The sequence below is a fragment of the Pyrus communis genome, chromosome 12 (genome assembly GCF_041283825.1).
Source record: "Pyrus communis isolate YQ-2024b chromosome 12, ASM4128382v1, whole genome shotgun sequence".
Classification (NCBI taxonomy): Eukaryota; Viridiplantae; Streptophyta; class Magnoliopsida; order Rosales; family Rosaceae; genus Pyrus; species Pyrus communis.
Window position 1 is genome coordinate 17,873,790 of NC_142576.1, and position 15,517 is coordinate 17,889,306.

The 15,517-nt window shown below is 36.8% G+C and overlaps 1 protein-coding gene across 4 annotated transcripts; it reads left to right on the plus strand.

The window, feature by feature from the left end:
• The first annotated feature begins 10,372 nt into the window (after nt 1-10,372).
• LOC137745673 (lipoyl synthase, chloroplastic) lies at nt 10,373-15,070 on the plus strand. 4 transcript variants are annotated; one of them, XM_088682056.1, is made up of 7 exons: nt 10,459-10,618; nt 11,791-11,825; nt 12,492-13,271; nt 13,483-13,640; nt 14,097-14,268; nt 14,564-14,674; nt 14,804-15,070. In XM_088682056.1, the coding sequence occupies exons 3-7, from the start codon at nt 12,678-12,680 to the stop codon at nt 14,888-14,890; spliced, it is 1,122 nt and encodes a 373-aa protein (XP_088538182.1). In that variant the 5' UTR covers nt 10,459-10,618; nt 11,791-11,825; nt 12,492-12,677; the 3' UTR covers nt 14,891-15,070. The 4 variants fall into 4 exon arrangements, with proteins under 4 accessions (XP_068341771.2, XP_068341770.2, XP_088538182.1 ...); XM_068485671.2 differs by having other exon boundaries at nt 10,474-10,618; nt 12,495-13,271; XM_068485670.2 differs by lacking the exon at nt 11,791-11,825 and having other exon boundaries at nt 10,373-10,618; nt 12,495-13,271.
• Nucleotides 15,071-15,517: the final 447 nt, after the last annotated feature.

Consider the following 15,517-nt stretch of genomic DNA (forward strand, 5'->3'; position numbering starts at 1 on the left):
AATGTCTCGACGCCGAGAATGTAGGCCTTGATTCTAAGTCCAGAAGGGGGAGCAAAACAAAAAAATGAGTGGACCAAAGTTTATAATAATAATAATACTAAGTAAAACCATTTTTCTTTTGAACATACTAACCCCCTATTTTGAAAAGCTCATATAGTACTACATAGTAGGATTTCTGAAAACCTTAGCATGCCATGAAAACGTTAGTAAAACGTGCATGTATAAAATAATGCTTAGCAATGGTAACATAGTCACCCGAAGGCAAATCCATAAAACCTTTGTAAATCATAAAATAATGTACTTAACTAGGGGTATCATAGTCGGCCGAAGACATATCCATCACTCGAGGGTGAAGCTGTACGACAATTGGTTACGCCAGTGAAGAAACATAGTGAGCCCACCCAAATGTGAAGTTGTATGACTCTAGGTTACACCAGAGAAGAAAAGGTACATAACACACCGACACTAGCCGTGGATAGTGAAGTTGTTCGACACTGGTTTCGCCAGTGAAGCTGGGAGTATAATCATAAAGTACCTAAATACGCGTAAACTCGGTCATATGCCAATAGATAGGTACATACTCATGTTGTGCGTATGTGTTGTATGATTACCCACTAAGTAAGCACTAAAAACATAAAACATATCTTTCACGTCAAATCATTGAAGCTCAAAAGCTCAAAGCATCATATCATAAACCAAATCTTTCGCACCAATCATTAGAGCTCAAAAGCTCGAAACATAATATCATAAAACCATAGGAGCATTCTAGCTCAAAAGATCATCACCAAAAACCATATTTACAAATCCATAATATCTCGAAATGCGTAAAAGCAATAGTTCGTAAATCTTTCGTAAAACGTAAAGCATGAAATAATATAGGACTAGGATTCTCTTCCCTCCTTTTTCCATCCCCTTCTATCCCCTTCTCTCACATTCTCTTATTTTGTCTTTCTCTTATTATAAAAAATTAATATAAGATGTTGACGTGGCTTAACCATGACTGTTCAAATAGAAGGGGAGGGAAGAGGAGGGAAAAAAAGAGGGGAGAGAATCCTACTCCAATCATATGTGATTCAAGAAATGTGAAATCATAAAATCATCCTTTTCATGTATGGAATCCTAACATTTAAAATCATGCATTTAGAAAAAGGTCCACTCACAGATACTAACAACGGGAAAGTCAACGGTTAACCCAAAAAGTGAACTGAGAACAGATGCTAAAAACGAATTCAAGGCATCGAAATTAGCCTAGGAGAATTCTTGAAAAAATTTCGTAAAAGTCAACGAAAAAAAAATATTCCCTAGAATATTCCAAAAAATATTCCAATTGGATCCAGGTGAGGTCAATGGGTCGGGTCAACGTGTCAATGGGTTGGGTTGAATACCAGGTTTTGGGTCATCGGGCCGTGTCGACTCGGTACACCGAAAAACCCATCGGTTTCTGTAGATTTTGGCCAGATTTATAGGAATTTTCAAAGCTCTATAACTTCTTCAATTCTTAACTAATTTCGACCCATAATATATCAAAATGAAGATAAGGAAGTGTAGAACAAGATTATACCTGTTTATAGTTCAAAAAGTGGTCAAAGATGGTTGGAAATTGACTGCAAAGTCGCGGAGGTAATTGAAAACTGAGGAAAATTCAAATGGTTATAACTTCTTCCATACTCAACAAAATTGGGTGATTCAAAGATGAAAATCAACCTCTTGACGAGACAAACAAGGCGGTACCCTTCTCTACAACTAACTTGCCGTAAATTGGCTGGAAAATGGCCCAAAAAGTTATGGCTCGCATTGGAGTTTGTGAACAAGGCTTCGTAGTTCGAATTTCAAGATACCAAGAATATGGTTGTGTTCATAGTGACGAGATAAAGATGATTGTGATGTCGAAAATATAATTCGATGATGATTTTAAGATATGGGTTATGGATGTGGCTCGGTGAAGGAAAGAGAAAGAGAAGAGAGAGCCGATAGTGTGGGAGAGGTAAGGGAGATGAGAGAAAGATTGTGGGCCCAGTGGCTCACAATTTAAGGCCACTGAAGGTAAACATAAAAAATATCTCCCGAACATGAAATTATCGAATTGTCTTTGACGTTCTGAAATTCGTAAAAGCTTCTTTCTAACATTGAATTCAATTATGCTTACGCCTATGTGTTCGTAGTGAAGAGTACTACACAAATACACTAAAAGAATGGGTCATACGTCTAACTAAATAATGGTCAATGAAAGTCAACATTCTCGCCTATAGGACCATTTTGTTCATTTTACACTTTTAACATTAAAATAATGTAACTAGAGACGGGTCTTAACAGTATTGCAGGCATCTTGAGTTATTTGAAGAACTTGATAAATTCTAGGGAAACTATAACGACCTATCCCGAACTTTATGAAATGGAAGGGCAATTTTGTAATTTCACTGTGGTTGAAAGATATTTTGAAAGGTTTGCTTTCTGACCTTGGTTGGTGTGCCATGTAGGGGCCCACTTCTTCTTGGTCCCCGACCCTCTTTCCTACTTCCATTTGGACTTGTGTCCTTTCTTCTCTTCACAACTCTCAGACCACTCTCTCTGCCTCTTTTTCCCTTGCTGCGCCCTCTCCTCCCACAAGCAACCTACAATGCATGACACACAAGCAACAACAACGGGAACGTTAACACCATCAACATTTGAACCTCACCGTCTCGACCCTATACCTAAACTGTGGAGCTCCGGTAGTGGTGAAGTTCACTGTTTTTGGTTTTCCTAGTCGAATTCCAGGTGAGTTCTCTATTTTCCCAATGTGAGGTCAGCCTCGGGATACCTAGAACTTTCTTTGTTCATTATTATGGTTCAGTTTTAACCTAGTTTAGGCTTTGTGAACTATGAGATCACGCAAGAACGAAGGAAGTATTCAAACCCAAGTTTTCCAGTGAGAAACCATGCATTCCAAGCCATTTTTTGGCCAACTTCGGCCACGACATGAATTCAAATTGGTATGAATCTCTTCTTCTCATTCTAAGCTTCATTTTGGCTTTTGAATCATTGCAAATGGTGTAGAAATGAGCTTGAATGGAGCTCGAGAAATGTTGCCTAGTTTTTCAGCCGAACCCATGGCCTGAAATCTGGTCAACCCTACATGAAACCAACATTGGATCCAAAATCGGATCAGAACCCAACCCAAAACCCAGCTCTGAGCCCAAACCTAGAAATTGGGCCTAACTTTTTAACCTGGGCACAACCCAACTTTGCTACCCGGGCCCAACCTATTACCCATGCCCAACCTTAAGACCCAAATTCGACTCGACTCGACCGGATCCCAGGTCTAGGGTAGTGCATGGGTCCACGCGTTGACACTTGTCTTGGTTGTTGCGTGGAGCACACGTGCCTCTATCAAAGGTATTGTTGACATGCCCCGACCCTGATATTGCTCGAATACCAGGATAAACACGCGTTGGTCGACACCCGAGGGTGACGAAAGTCATTAATTGATACAAAAGCTGAGAATGAGAAATAAATAAGGGTTATGAATTGAAATACAATGAATTAACAACTTAGGAACGTGTTCAGAGCATACAGCTAATTAGAACACTAAAAGAAATAATATAAAATTGAATGAATAAAAGAGTGGGTCCTACACTGAGACGGCTTGAAGATGCCGATGTTGAAGTGCCTTGACGCCGGGATTGTATGCCTCGATTCTAAGACCGGAATGGGGGCGCAAAATAAAGGTGAGTGGACCAGGTTCATATACATACATAATACGAAAACAGTTGTGAACATACTAACCCCCAAGTTTTAATAATGAAAAGTACTAGCATAATAAGTGATAGGTTTACTGAAAACCCTAGCATGCCAAAAACATCTTAAAAGACATATCGTGGAAAAACATCGCGGAAATCAAAATATCAATCGTCTCACAGATAGTCTCGTAAGCGCAGTGTGCTGCTAGTAAGATCACTGAATAAATATAACTCCCGACCCTATGCCAGCACCGTGGTCTCTGCGCTCGTAGCCAGAGATTACCAACTCCTGGCCCAATGCCTGCTCCGTGTCCCTCAGCCTGTAGCTAGGGATTATTTCTCCCGGCCTAACTGCCAACACCAGATCCTCGCCCCAGGCGGCATAGTGTCCTCTAGGTACGCACAAATAGTTACGCCTCTCATAAATAACCACTTCATAGTATAAAGTCATCCATCATCTATACTATAAAGAGGGGTTTCTAAAACATGTTCTAGCATCCTATCGTCATCGATCAGATAGTCTACCAGTTCATGGTTTTTATAGAAAATACGATATATTAAAATATAGCTCAATATAGGCCAACAATTAATTCCTTACAAAATAACAAGACGATAATCAACATTTCATTAAACATGCTTAACATAAAATCAATCCATAAACTCGTAAGGCATCATTTTCATTTATGCAGTTAAACTATGAAATCATGTAATTTTTGAAAGGGTCCACTCACAGATACTCCGTAGCAGCAGAGTTGTGCGGAAAAGGATTAAGGAAATCCCCACTAGCAAGTTCACCTAAGCACAAAAATGTACAATTTATCAAACTATGCCTAAGCAATAGAATTCTAGGAAATGGACGCCAAAAACGGATTCGGAACATCGAAATTGGCCTAGGAGAGATTTTAGGTTTTCGGGTCCTAAGGTTTTTGGTTAAAAAGGGTTAGGGTGAAAAGGGGTGGTTTGGGCTTAAACCCAAACCCACACAAACATACACACACACGGCACAACACACACACACGCGTGCACACACTCACACGGACACACATACACACGCTACACAAACACACACACATGCACAACAAGCATACGCATGCACGGCATGAGCGCGCGCGCACACACACACACACGCATACACACACGTGCACACACTCACACGGACACACATACACACGCTACACAAACACACACACATGCACAACATGTATACGCATGCACAGCATGCGCGTGCACGCGCGCGCGCACACATACACTCGGCTTGCAGGCCTAACTAAAAATAAAAGGGCTCGAGCCCAAGTTCAATAGGACCCAGAGTATGGGTTAGGTCTCCAAAAGGTTATTGGGCTTAACTTAAATAAATGGGTTAGACAAATTTGAATAGGGTTATGGGACTTGGACTGGAAAGGCCCAAAGGCCTTGGGTTTGGTGGGTTGCCGGATTCCAAGGAAAGAAAAGGCCGGATTTCGGCCGGAGAATTCCCAAGCTCCGATAGAGCTCAAAACTCAACCAAAACATGTCATTCAATATACCAAATTGAAACCCCGAAGGTAAGGAATCAAAATATACCCTTGGTTCCCGTCATCGTGGCTGGAGTTGGCCGGAAAATGGACTGGAAGCCACGGGTACCCGCCAGAATCTTGGTTTAACACACCCGAACTGATTTTAAGTCCAACCTTCACCAAAACAGGTATACATACTCAGAAATTCGTACCAACATCCAAATTAAGATAGGGTAAGATGATTTTGAGCCTCACCTACTCGCAAATGGTGGAGTTCGACGGAGTTCGCCATTGCACCCTCTCGGTGCTTGCCGTGGCAGAAGGAAGAGAGAGACTTCGACGTGTTGAAGATCCTGAGGAGGGAGACTCGAGGGTGATGGATTCATCGAGGCTACAAAAGGGTGGGTGGTCTGTATGCGTGTGTGTGGTGCTCGGGTAGAAAAAGAGAATGCAGAGAGAGTTGAGAGAAGAAAGAGGAAAGGAGAGAAAGAAGAGGGTCACGGGGTGGGGGACAAAAATAAAGGGGTGGGCCCCTTGGGCTCACCAATTAAGAACTAAAAAACCAGTTTTAAATAAAATGGGGGTGGGGTTTAACAACTGTGCTCTGCCGCTGTCCACGGCGGCGCCGACGACTTTTCTGGTTAACTTTTCAACGACCTAACTCGGCGCATATGGCTGATGCATGGGGGTAGCCAAGGTCCCCCCTAAGGTTTTTCGACATCCTGAATCCGTTTCCAACGTCCGTTTTTCCAAATTGAATCATTATAGTATAGTTTTATTAATTGGTCTCTTTATGTGCTTAGGTGCATTTGTTTATGGCCCATCTGTCTTCTTTTGTTTGTGTGGCTCTTCGATGGCGGAGTATCTGTGAGTGTCCCCCTTCATTTTTACTATTAGAGATGCATACATGAAAATCATGATTTTATGGCTACGTTTTTTGAAACGTTTATTAGTAAATTGGATTTACATTTTACAAAATATCATGCTTTATCGAATTTACGTTCTTTGAAAAAAAAAAATATATATATATATATGATATTATATACTATTGAACATGGTTTATGATGGTTTGAGCTAGAACACTGATGTTTGAGCTATTGAGCTCCAATTAGATATATTTTGGAAATAATATGTTTATGATTTTCTGTGCTTGTATATGCCTACTGGAAAATGTTACTTATATATGGCTTCGGTCGGGTGATGAAGGACCTGGAGGTGGATGTTACTTATAAATGGCTTCAGTCGGGTGATGTAGGGCCTATGGGCGAATGAAGAATTAGTTATGCCTTATGATACTACTTTTAAGCACACTGTATATGATAAGGTTTTATGAAGGTTTTAAGGCATGCTAGGGTTTTCGAAAAACCTATTACATATTATGATATGTGAGTTTCCATAAACTGGGGTTAGTATGTTGATGAATAACTATTTTAGTAGTACTTATATATAAACTTGGTCCACTTATGTTTTGTTTTGCGCCCCCTCAAGACTTAGAATCGAGGTGTACAATCCCAGTGTCAAGGCACTCCCGCATCGGTATCTTCAAGTCCTCTTTGTGTAGGACCCACTCATTTGCTAGTACATTTGTATATTATTCCTTCTACAATGTTCTAGATTAGTTATATGCTCTAGACACGTTCCACAATTGCATATTCATTATAGTTAAATTTACAAGTTTTATTTATGTTCATTCTTTCTTCATAGTTCTTGCATGTTAGTATGGCTTCGTCACCTTTGGGTGTCAGCCAACGCGTGCCTACCCTGGTATTTGGAGGATATCAGGGTCGAGCATGTCAGAAATAGACAAAAATAGGACATTTCCTTAATCTTGGGACATAAATAGGACAAACCGGCCATGTACAAGCCATGCACACTATGCACAAAACCGAAATTACTAAAATACCCACATATAAATACTAAAAACCCTCAGCTCATTTCATCACTTTTTTGTCATTTGGAAGAGCTATGGATTTCTAGGTTGAGCTCCAATTTCAAAAAGAAGGAAGTCAAGAATGAAGCTTCGAAGTGAGTGTTTCTGGTTTGCATCAGCGTTTGATCCTTAAAGATATGACTTTTGTATCAGATTTTCCATTTCGGCAAGAAATTTCCATTTTTTCGAGCGAGTGTAGCTTCAACAGCCATATTTCCACAGCCATTTGGTTCCTCTTCCTCCTTCTCATATATTTCCTTCTCTAACTTGATCATTATCTCCATTTCTGCAACTAATTACTTGTTTTTTCAATTAGGTTTTTTTTGGATTTGCAGAGATGGGAAGTCAAAGAAAAGAGGGATAGGGAAAAGAGGGCTCTGAATGTGTTCTGGAAATCTTTATTTGTTTGTGGCTTTTGTTATTTTAGATTCTAGGTTTTAATTTTTGGGTTTCAGTCTTAGAGTTTTGTGTTTTAATTTTTGTTTAGGATATTGAAGATTCATGGAGCTATGTGGTGGATTTGCATACCAATAATTTTTGTTTGGGTTTCAGTCTTAGACTCATTTGCATACAAATGCTATAATACAAAATAGTTAGATATGTCTGGACCAACCCATGCACAACATTTGTCGTTTAAGTACTACATCTACACTTGAAAATAAGAGCCTAATAAACAAACATCCATACACTACTAGTCTATTACAAAATATTAAATGTGCAAGGATATGCAAAATGAAAGAGTTTTTGTTTTCAAGGTTGTGAAGCCTTTCTCAAAAGTTTAAACCTTGCCAATGGAACTCAAAGCTTGCATGTTATTCCTTTTACAAAATCCTCAATTTTCATCAATTATCATGACATAAGATTTTGTGGTATCTACTAGTGTAAATATTTTAAATTAAAGATCGAATTCATTCATTGTATTCATATAGGGTCAAGGAGTGTAGCTGTAAAAAAATTATCAAAATCAGAGTTAAAATAACCGTTAAATCGTGATTTTTCATTGATAACCGTTGAAAAGTTTTGTCTCATTACTTGATCTCTGAATGTTTGTTTTTTGGAAATTTTGGCATATGCGATCTCGAAGTATATACAAACATGTTTGACAATTGGATCGTTGAAACTAGTTTCATAGAATGTGTATCCCATAAAAACAATAGATTCACTAACACTTAAGAGTTTGTTTATACTTTCATTAAGTATAACATAAGATTTTGTGGTATCCACTAGTATAAATATTTTAAATTGAAGATCGAGTTCATTCACTATTCGCATAGGGTCAAGGAGTGCAGCTATAAAAAATAATCAAAATCAGAGTTAAAATAACCGTTAAATCGTGATTTTTCGTTGATAACCGTCGAAAAGTTTTGTCCCGTTACTTGATCTTTGAATGTTTGTTTTTTGTGATTTTTAGCGTATGCGATCTTGAAGCATATACAAACAAGTTTGACAGTTGGATTGTTGAAATTAGTTTCGTAGAATGTGTATCCCATCGAAATGATAAATTCACTAACACTTGAGAGTTTATTCATAGTTTCATTAAGTATAAAGTAAGATTTTTGTGATATCCACTAGTGTAAATATTTTAAATTGAAGATCGAGTTCATTCATTATATTCATATAGGGTCAAGGAGTGTAGCTGTAAAAAATCATCAAAATCGGAGTTAAAATAACCGTTAAATCGTGATTTTTCATTGATAACCGTCGAAAAGTTTTGTCCCATTCCTTGATCTTTGAATGTTTATTTTTTGCAATTTTTGGCATATGCGATCTCGAAGCATATACAAACATGTTTGACGGTTGGATCGCTGAAACTAGTTTCGTAGAATGCGTATCCCATCAAAACAATAAATTCACTAACACTTAAGAGTTTATTCATACTTTCATTAAGTATAACATAAGATTTTGTGTTATCCACTAGTGTAAATATTTTAAATTGAAGATCGAGTTCATTCATTGTATTCATATAGAGTCAAGGAGTGTAGTTATAAAAAATCATCAAAATCGAAGTTAAAATAACCGTTAAATCGTGATTTTTCGTTGATAACCGCCAAAAAGTTTTGTCCTGTTACTTGATATTTGAATGATTGGTTTTTGTAATTTTTGGCGTATGTGATTTCGAAGTATATACAAACAAGTTTGACGGTTGGATCATTGAAACTAATTTCGTAGAATGTGTATCCCATCAAAATAATAGATTCACTAACACTTAAAAGTTTATTCATACTTTCATTAAGTATAACATAAGATTTTGTGGTATCCATTAGTGTAAATATTTTAAATTGAAGATCGAGTTAATTTAATGTATTCGTATAGGGTTAAGGAGTGTAGCTGAAAAAAATCATCAAAATCAGAGTTAAAATAACCGTTAAATCGTGATTTTTCGTTGATAACGGTCGAAAAGGTTTGTTCCGTTACTTGATCTCTGAATGTTTGTTTTTTGGAATTTTTGGCATATGCATCCTGTCAAGTTCAATGGTGTCTATATATATATATTTATTAAGTAGATTTAAATTTATTTATTTTGTACGTATAACACTTAAGAAATTGAATGATATGTATATTTAAGCCGATCCAGTGGTCACCAATTTTTAATATTTAATTTAATATATATATATATATATAATTATTGTAGTTTTTAGGGGTATAAAATTGTTAAATTAATATATATATATATATATATATATATAATTATTATAATATATTTTTAGGGTTATAAAATTATAAAATTAATATTTTGCTTATCGTGTATCGTGTTACTCACGTGTATACCCGAACCAACCCGTTATCTTAACAGGTGCTTATCCGGTTACCCGATAACGACCCGATTTGTTATCGTGTCGACCCGACACCTATTAATTTCATGTCGTGTCCGGTTATCGGGTCATGTCAATAATTGCCAAGCCTACCAGTGAATCAGGTTGGAGAGAAGAAAGAAAATAGTCATAGGTTATTTTGTATTCCAATTATTTTCAAATAGTAAAAGAAAGTACTGTTGTCACGAGGATATAGACACACTTGACGAGCTTCATAAATATTATGTCTTATTTGCATTATTTCACTGCACACGTATCTTCAATTTCATAACAAAATTACCACATGTAACTTTTTTTTAGGGATGATGACTTTGGCCCAACCAATCTTAATTTTTTTATTTTTTATTTTGAGGGACGATGAGTATTTTTTTGTCAAATGCCGACAACAGTTTTGTTGTTAAGAAGAAAATAACAGTACCAAAAGTCAGTGTACCAACCCAACAAACCAATCCAAAAAAATAAACAAATAAAAAAATCAATCGACAAATGGCGGAAGTTTCAAGGGGAACAAGTTTACAAAAACCTCCGACTCTATCGCTTGCATTTAAGTCTTCCCTTTCTCTCTCAGAGATCATCGCCGCCTCCTCTGTGCCGCCACGAACTTTGCAGCGGCGCAACCATCGCTCCCCCTCTCGAAATGGCCGTCAACTATCTCCCTAGGTATTCTTCTTCGCTTGCATTATAAATATTCTGTAATTCAAGTTCGTTGTGTCAATTTGCTCTACATGAATTTCTCTTGTTTTCCCATGAAACGCCAAAGAGAGCCAATTTGGCGAAATGGAAATTCGAAGATACCATGTATAAACTAGAAAAAATATATAAATATATATAGGGAATTGTTATTAGTACTCCAAAAATCTCAATGTACATTTCAAATTTTTTATATTAGAAAAGAAAAATAAACTTTTGAGGAGTGTTTAATAACATTTTTGGAATGCCAATAACACTTATATATATATATATTAAATTAGGTTTCATTCTTCATTAATATTTTTTTTCAATTTTTGATAAGGTCAGTATTTTGATAATGAAGTATTTATATGTCAGCATATTTAAATTTATAATTAGATTCATTTAGAGTTAAAAACGTTATCTTCGATATAAATATATTTATAATTAAATTTTGTATCATATATTTCTATTTTTATTTTGTATCCATTTTTTAATTTGCAACTATTCTTCTAATATGTACCAATTTTCATTTTAGTTTGATTGTACCCATATATTTAATTTTTTTTCTGTGCCCATATTTTAAAACTTTTATTTATACACGTAATGTTTTTTAATTTTTTATCTGTAACCATAACGTATTTATAATGTACCAGGTTTTTATAGAAAAATGTACCCATTTTCTTAATGTAAAATTTATTCACATTTTTTATTTCTAATGTACCCATATTTTATAATGCATCATTTTTTAATTAAAACGTGCCAATAATTAAAAATAAAAATAAATCATTTTTTTAAGAACTATAAAAATCAGATAAGATTTCACACAATTCAAATCTGAGAAAAAAAAAAAAAAATTAAAAATCCGTATTTCATATATTTAATCTTTGCATCATTTTAGGAAGGATTTAATAATTTTTGTTATTAAATTTCTTAATTAGTACAGAATTTAACATTTTTTTTCCTTCAATCAAAGTATTCAAATTAATTTCTTCAAAAAAAAAAAAAAAAAGTATTCAAATTAATAAAGTTTCAATTTAAAATTTTAGTTAATCAGGACCGGAACTAAAGATGCCCTATAACTATATATGCATGTATATGATTCGCTGATTGATTTGGCTGTCATATGAAAATTGGTAATTAAGGTATCGTTTGGTATGAAGGGCTGGCATTGGAATGGAGAAGACACTATTTTAAGGTACTGGTGACCAACGTAGTGGTAGGAGATGGATTACTCAAGAAGAAAATTTATCAATTTCAATCTTCCCAAAAATGGTAGGATAGGATTAGAAGGGAGAAGTTTTCGTCATGTCTAATCCCATTCTAAACTCCTTAAAATGTGAAATCATTTTCTGTACCTTAAATATGCCTTTAAGTTAGCGGGTTATCAAAGTCAGTCCTCTATATCAAACGGGGCCTAAAGGTGAATTCTTCTCCCTCGTCCCCACTCTTTTGCTTCTTGGCTTAGTTTTATCTGCACTCTCAAGAAGCTGAGTATAGTAGTTAGGTTAGAAGTTGTGCTTTTGGACAAAGTGATCAGTAGGTTAGAAGTTGTGCTTTTAAAGATTTTCTTGTGCAAACAATATTATGAGGCTAATCCAAAATTCTGATTATTTATGTAAGGTGGTTCTTAGCCCAAGACTATCATAGGTTCTTATATATTAATTTCTACCAAATTTATACAAGTGTCTAGATGTTGATTTGGTTGTCATATGAAAATTGGTAATTCTTGGAGTAATGTGAAATGTTGTTAATGAATTTAGGTTCTCTTGTGAGGCTAGCTTAATATGGCTCACAAAAGCTAGGGAGCTTCAATGCAGATTGTATATAACATTGTTCTAAATTTAAATTGTTTTTTGTTTAGAAGGCATGACGAAGACTAAAAGTGAGAACCATAGTAATCAACCGCAATAGCAAGCCCTTCCTCCTTCACCTTCACCTTCACCTTGTAGTTGCTGTTGAAAAATAGTGAGTCCAAACTCATAAACTCCTTGATTGGATTGGTGGGTTGAAATCTTGATAATCTAGATAAGAAATTGAAGAATTGAAGATGAGCACGATAATTCAGCTGCAATCCCAAGTTTCGTCATCATCTTGGTCTTGGCCAATCCCAATTGAGGTCCCAAAAGGCCGAATATGTGCGTCAACACGATCCTTGAATGTGCGATCATCAGGACGAGTAGGAATACGATGTGAGGTGGTGGCGGGGGGAACTGGAACAGAAATCGGAATGGGACCTTACACGGGGAGAGACCCAAATGTGAAGAAGGCGGAATGGTTAAGGCAGAAAGCCCCCCAGGGAAACAAGTATGCGGAGGTCAAGGAGTCCTTGTCCCGTTTGAATCTGAAGACGGTGTGTGAGGAGGCCCAATGCCCTAACATCGGCGAGTGTTGGAATGGTGGTGGGGATGGCATTTCCACTGCCACCATCATGCTTCTGGGCGACACCTGCACCCGCGGCTGTCGGTTCTGTGCTGTCAAGACCAGTCGGAACCCTCCACCTCCTGATCCCATGGAGCCTATCAACACTGCTATGGCCGTTGCCAGCTGGGGTGTTGATTATATTGTTTTAACGAGTGTCGATCGTGATGACCTGCCAGATGGTGGAAGTGGTCATTTTGCTCTTACTGTCCAAGCCCTCAAGGTCCCTTCCCTAACTTTTTCATTTTAATTTTTCAACAAGGTTTTAATCTTGCCTGCCTGTGCATGTATGTATTTTTTATGTGCACAGTCTGATCTGACTGTTAACTTCAAAAGCATTGCAAAATAGACAACCTAATAAGACTGCCCCTGCCTTGATTGTTATACATCCATTAGTTTGGTGTAAAGTTTTACCAACTCATCTTCAACTGCAGAATCTGAAGCCTGATATCATGGTTGAGTGTTTAACTTCTGACTTTCGTGGTGACTTGACGGCTGTACACACTCTGCTGTACTCCGGACTTGATGTTTTTGCACACAACATTGAGACCGTCAAACGACTACAACGAATTGTCAGAGACCCTCGGGCTGGGTAAGTCGTACTCTGCATTATCTTTATTTTTTACTTTTATATCTTTTCTCCAAAGCCTTTTGGTTATATATTTTTGCTTCTGCATTTCTGGTCGTATATTTAACTTTTTAGGCATGCTTGTTAAGCTTGCCATACATTACCTAATTCCTTACTTGTTCTGATAACTTGATGTGTAATATATTTTTTGGCCTACATTTCTTCTTTCTAACATATCTTGAATCGAATGAGTTATCCACAATCAAATCCAACCATCCAAAAGTTATCCAATCCCATTAAATCATCCTTAAGTTATCCAATCCAGCAAAAACTTGGTTGTTCTCTTTCTGAAGTCATCCAATCCAACCCATCCTAAGAGCATCAACCTAGTTCGTCGTATGCTTTCTGGATTGGTACTTCTCGTTCTAAAATTGTGATCACTGCTGCTACTTTAAATTGTTTGTTTAATGTGTCATGTAGGTATGAGCAAAGCTTATCTGTTCTAAGACATGCAAAACAAAGCAAAAGGGGGATGATAACAAAAACTTCTATAATGCTGGGCCTGGGAGAAACAGACGATGAGTTGAAGGAAGCCATGGCTGATTTAAGGGCTATAGATGTTGATATTTTGACGCTTGGGCAATATTTACAGGTTAGTTGAATGTGCATAGCTTTTGTGTATTTAGCTTTGAGTATTTCATGAAAATACATTGGCAATTACAGATTGTTAGGCTGATGTCTTTGAGTTTCCAAAGTTAGACTTGGATTGTTGACAGTCTCTTCTTGTTGTATGCTTGAAGAATGGCTGTAATCTGGTCCTATTTACCCATTATGGTTAATATTTTCCATAAGCGATCCACTTTACTGTTTCTGAGGCAATCATCAACCGAGACTAAGTTATTCCCGTAGAATTTTATGGTAAAGATTTTGATTTTAAATTGCTGCAGCCAACTCCATTACATTTGACTGTCAAAGAATATGTCTCGCCTGAAAAATTCGTTTTCTGGAAGGAATATGGGGAGTCTATTGGATTTCGTTATGTAGCCAGTGGGCCCTTGGTAAGATCTTCATTAACGTCTCAGTTTTATAGATACTGTGGATTATCTTTCGTTACTATTCTTAATTGAATGCAGTAACCTAGTTTGACCATTCTTGATGAAAAATCTTTGCATCTACTAAATTTTCAGGTCCGGTCCTCGTACAGGGCAGGGGAGCTGTTTGTTAAAACAATGGTCAGGGAAATGGCTAACGGCTCTTCTGGCGTATTTCAGTAACTTATGAACTTCAATACAGATGGCTACCAATATGATAATAATTTAGTGGTGTGAACAGCTAAAAATAGGGCAAAATTTAGTTGCAATGCTGATGACCATATATTTTGTGAGGGTCTGAATTTTCTGAGTCTAATATATATAGATATTTGTTCATTGAGAGGGCTGATGTGCCGCAATCAATTTTTTGTTGAATGTAGTTTCATTCAAGTAAGAGCACTCATCAAGGGTTTAGGATTTGCAATATTTTTTCATACCATATTTACACATTCCATTGAGCCATGTGACTGAAAAGCTGAACGAAAATGAGAACGCACCCAAGTCGTCTTGTTATATGTACAGAATTTGGTAATCAAACACTCAACTCAGATAGCAAAATGTTACTAAAAAACGTTGGACAATGAGCAAAACAAAACTCGAACACAAGTGCTCATGTCTGTCTATGTGGGTTTTCGATGCTAGTTTTGTTAGCGATTAGGAATGAAATGTAGAACTCTCAAGCAAGAAGAGCAAATTCTTCCATATATTCAGGGAAATATGCTCACTGAGCATGTGAGCTCACACATCAACAAAATAACCGTTGAAGGAGAGAGAGAGAGAGACAAACAAATCCTCAATTCAATCTTAGCC

Coding starts and splice junctions, on each gene's coding strand:
- LOC137745673 (XM_068485670.2), top strand. CDS start 12,678: ATGAGCACGATAATTCAGCTGCAATCCCAAGTTTCGTCATCATCTTGG. Junction 13,272..13,482: donor TTACTGTCCAAGCCCTCAAG/GTCCCTTCCCTA, acceptor CTTCAACTGCAG/AATCTGAAGCCTGATATCAT. Junction 13,641..14,096: donor GTCAGAGACCCTCGGGCTGG/GTAAGTCGTACT, acceptor TGTGTCATGTAG/GTATGAGCAAAGCTTATCTG.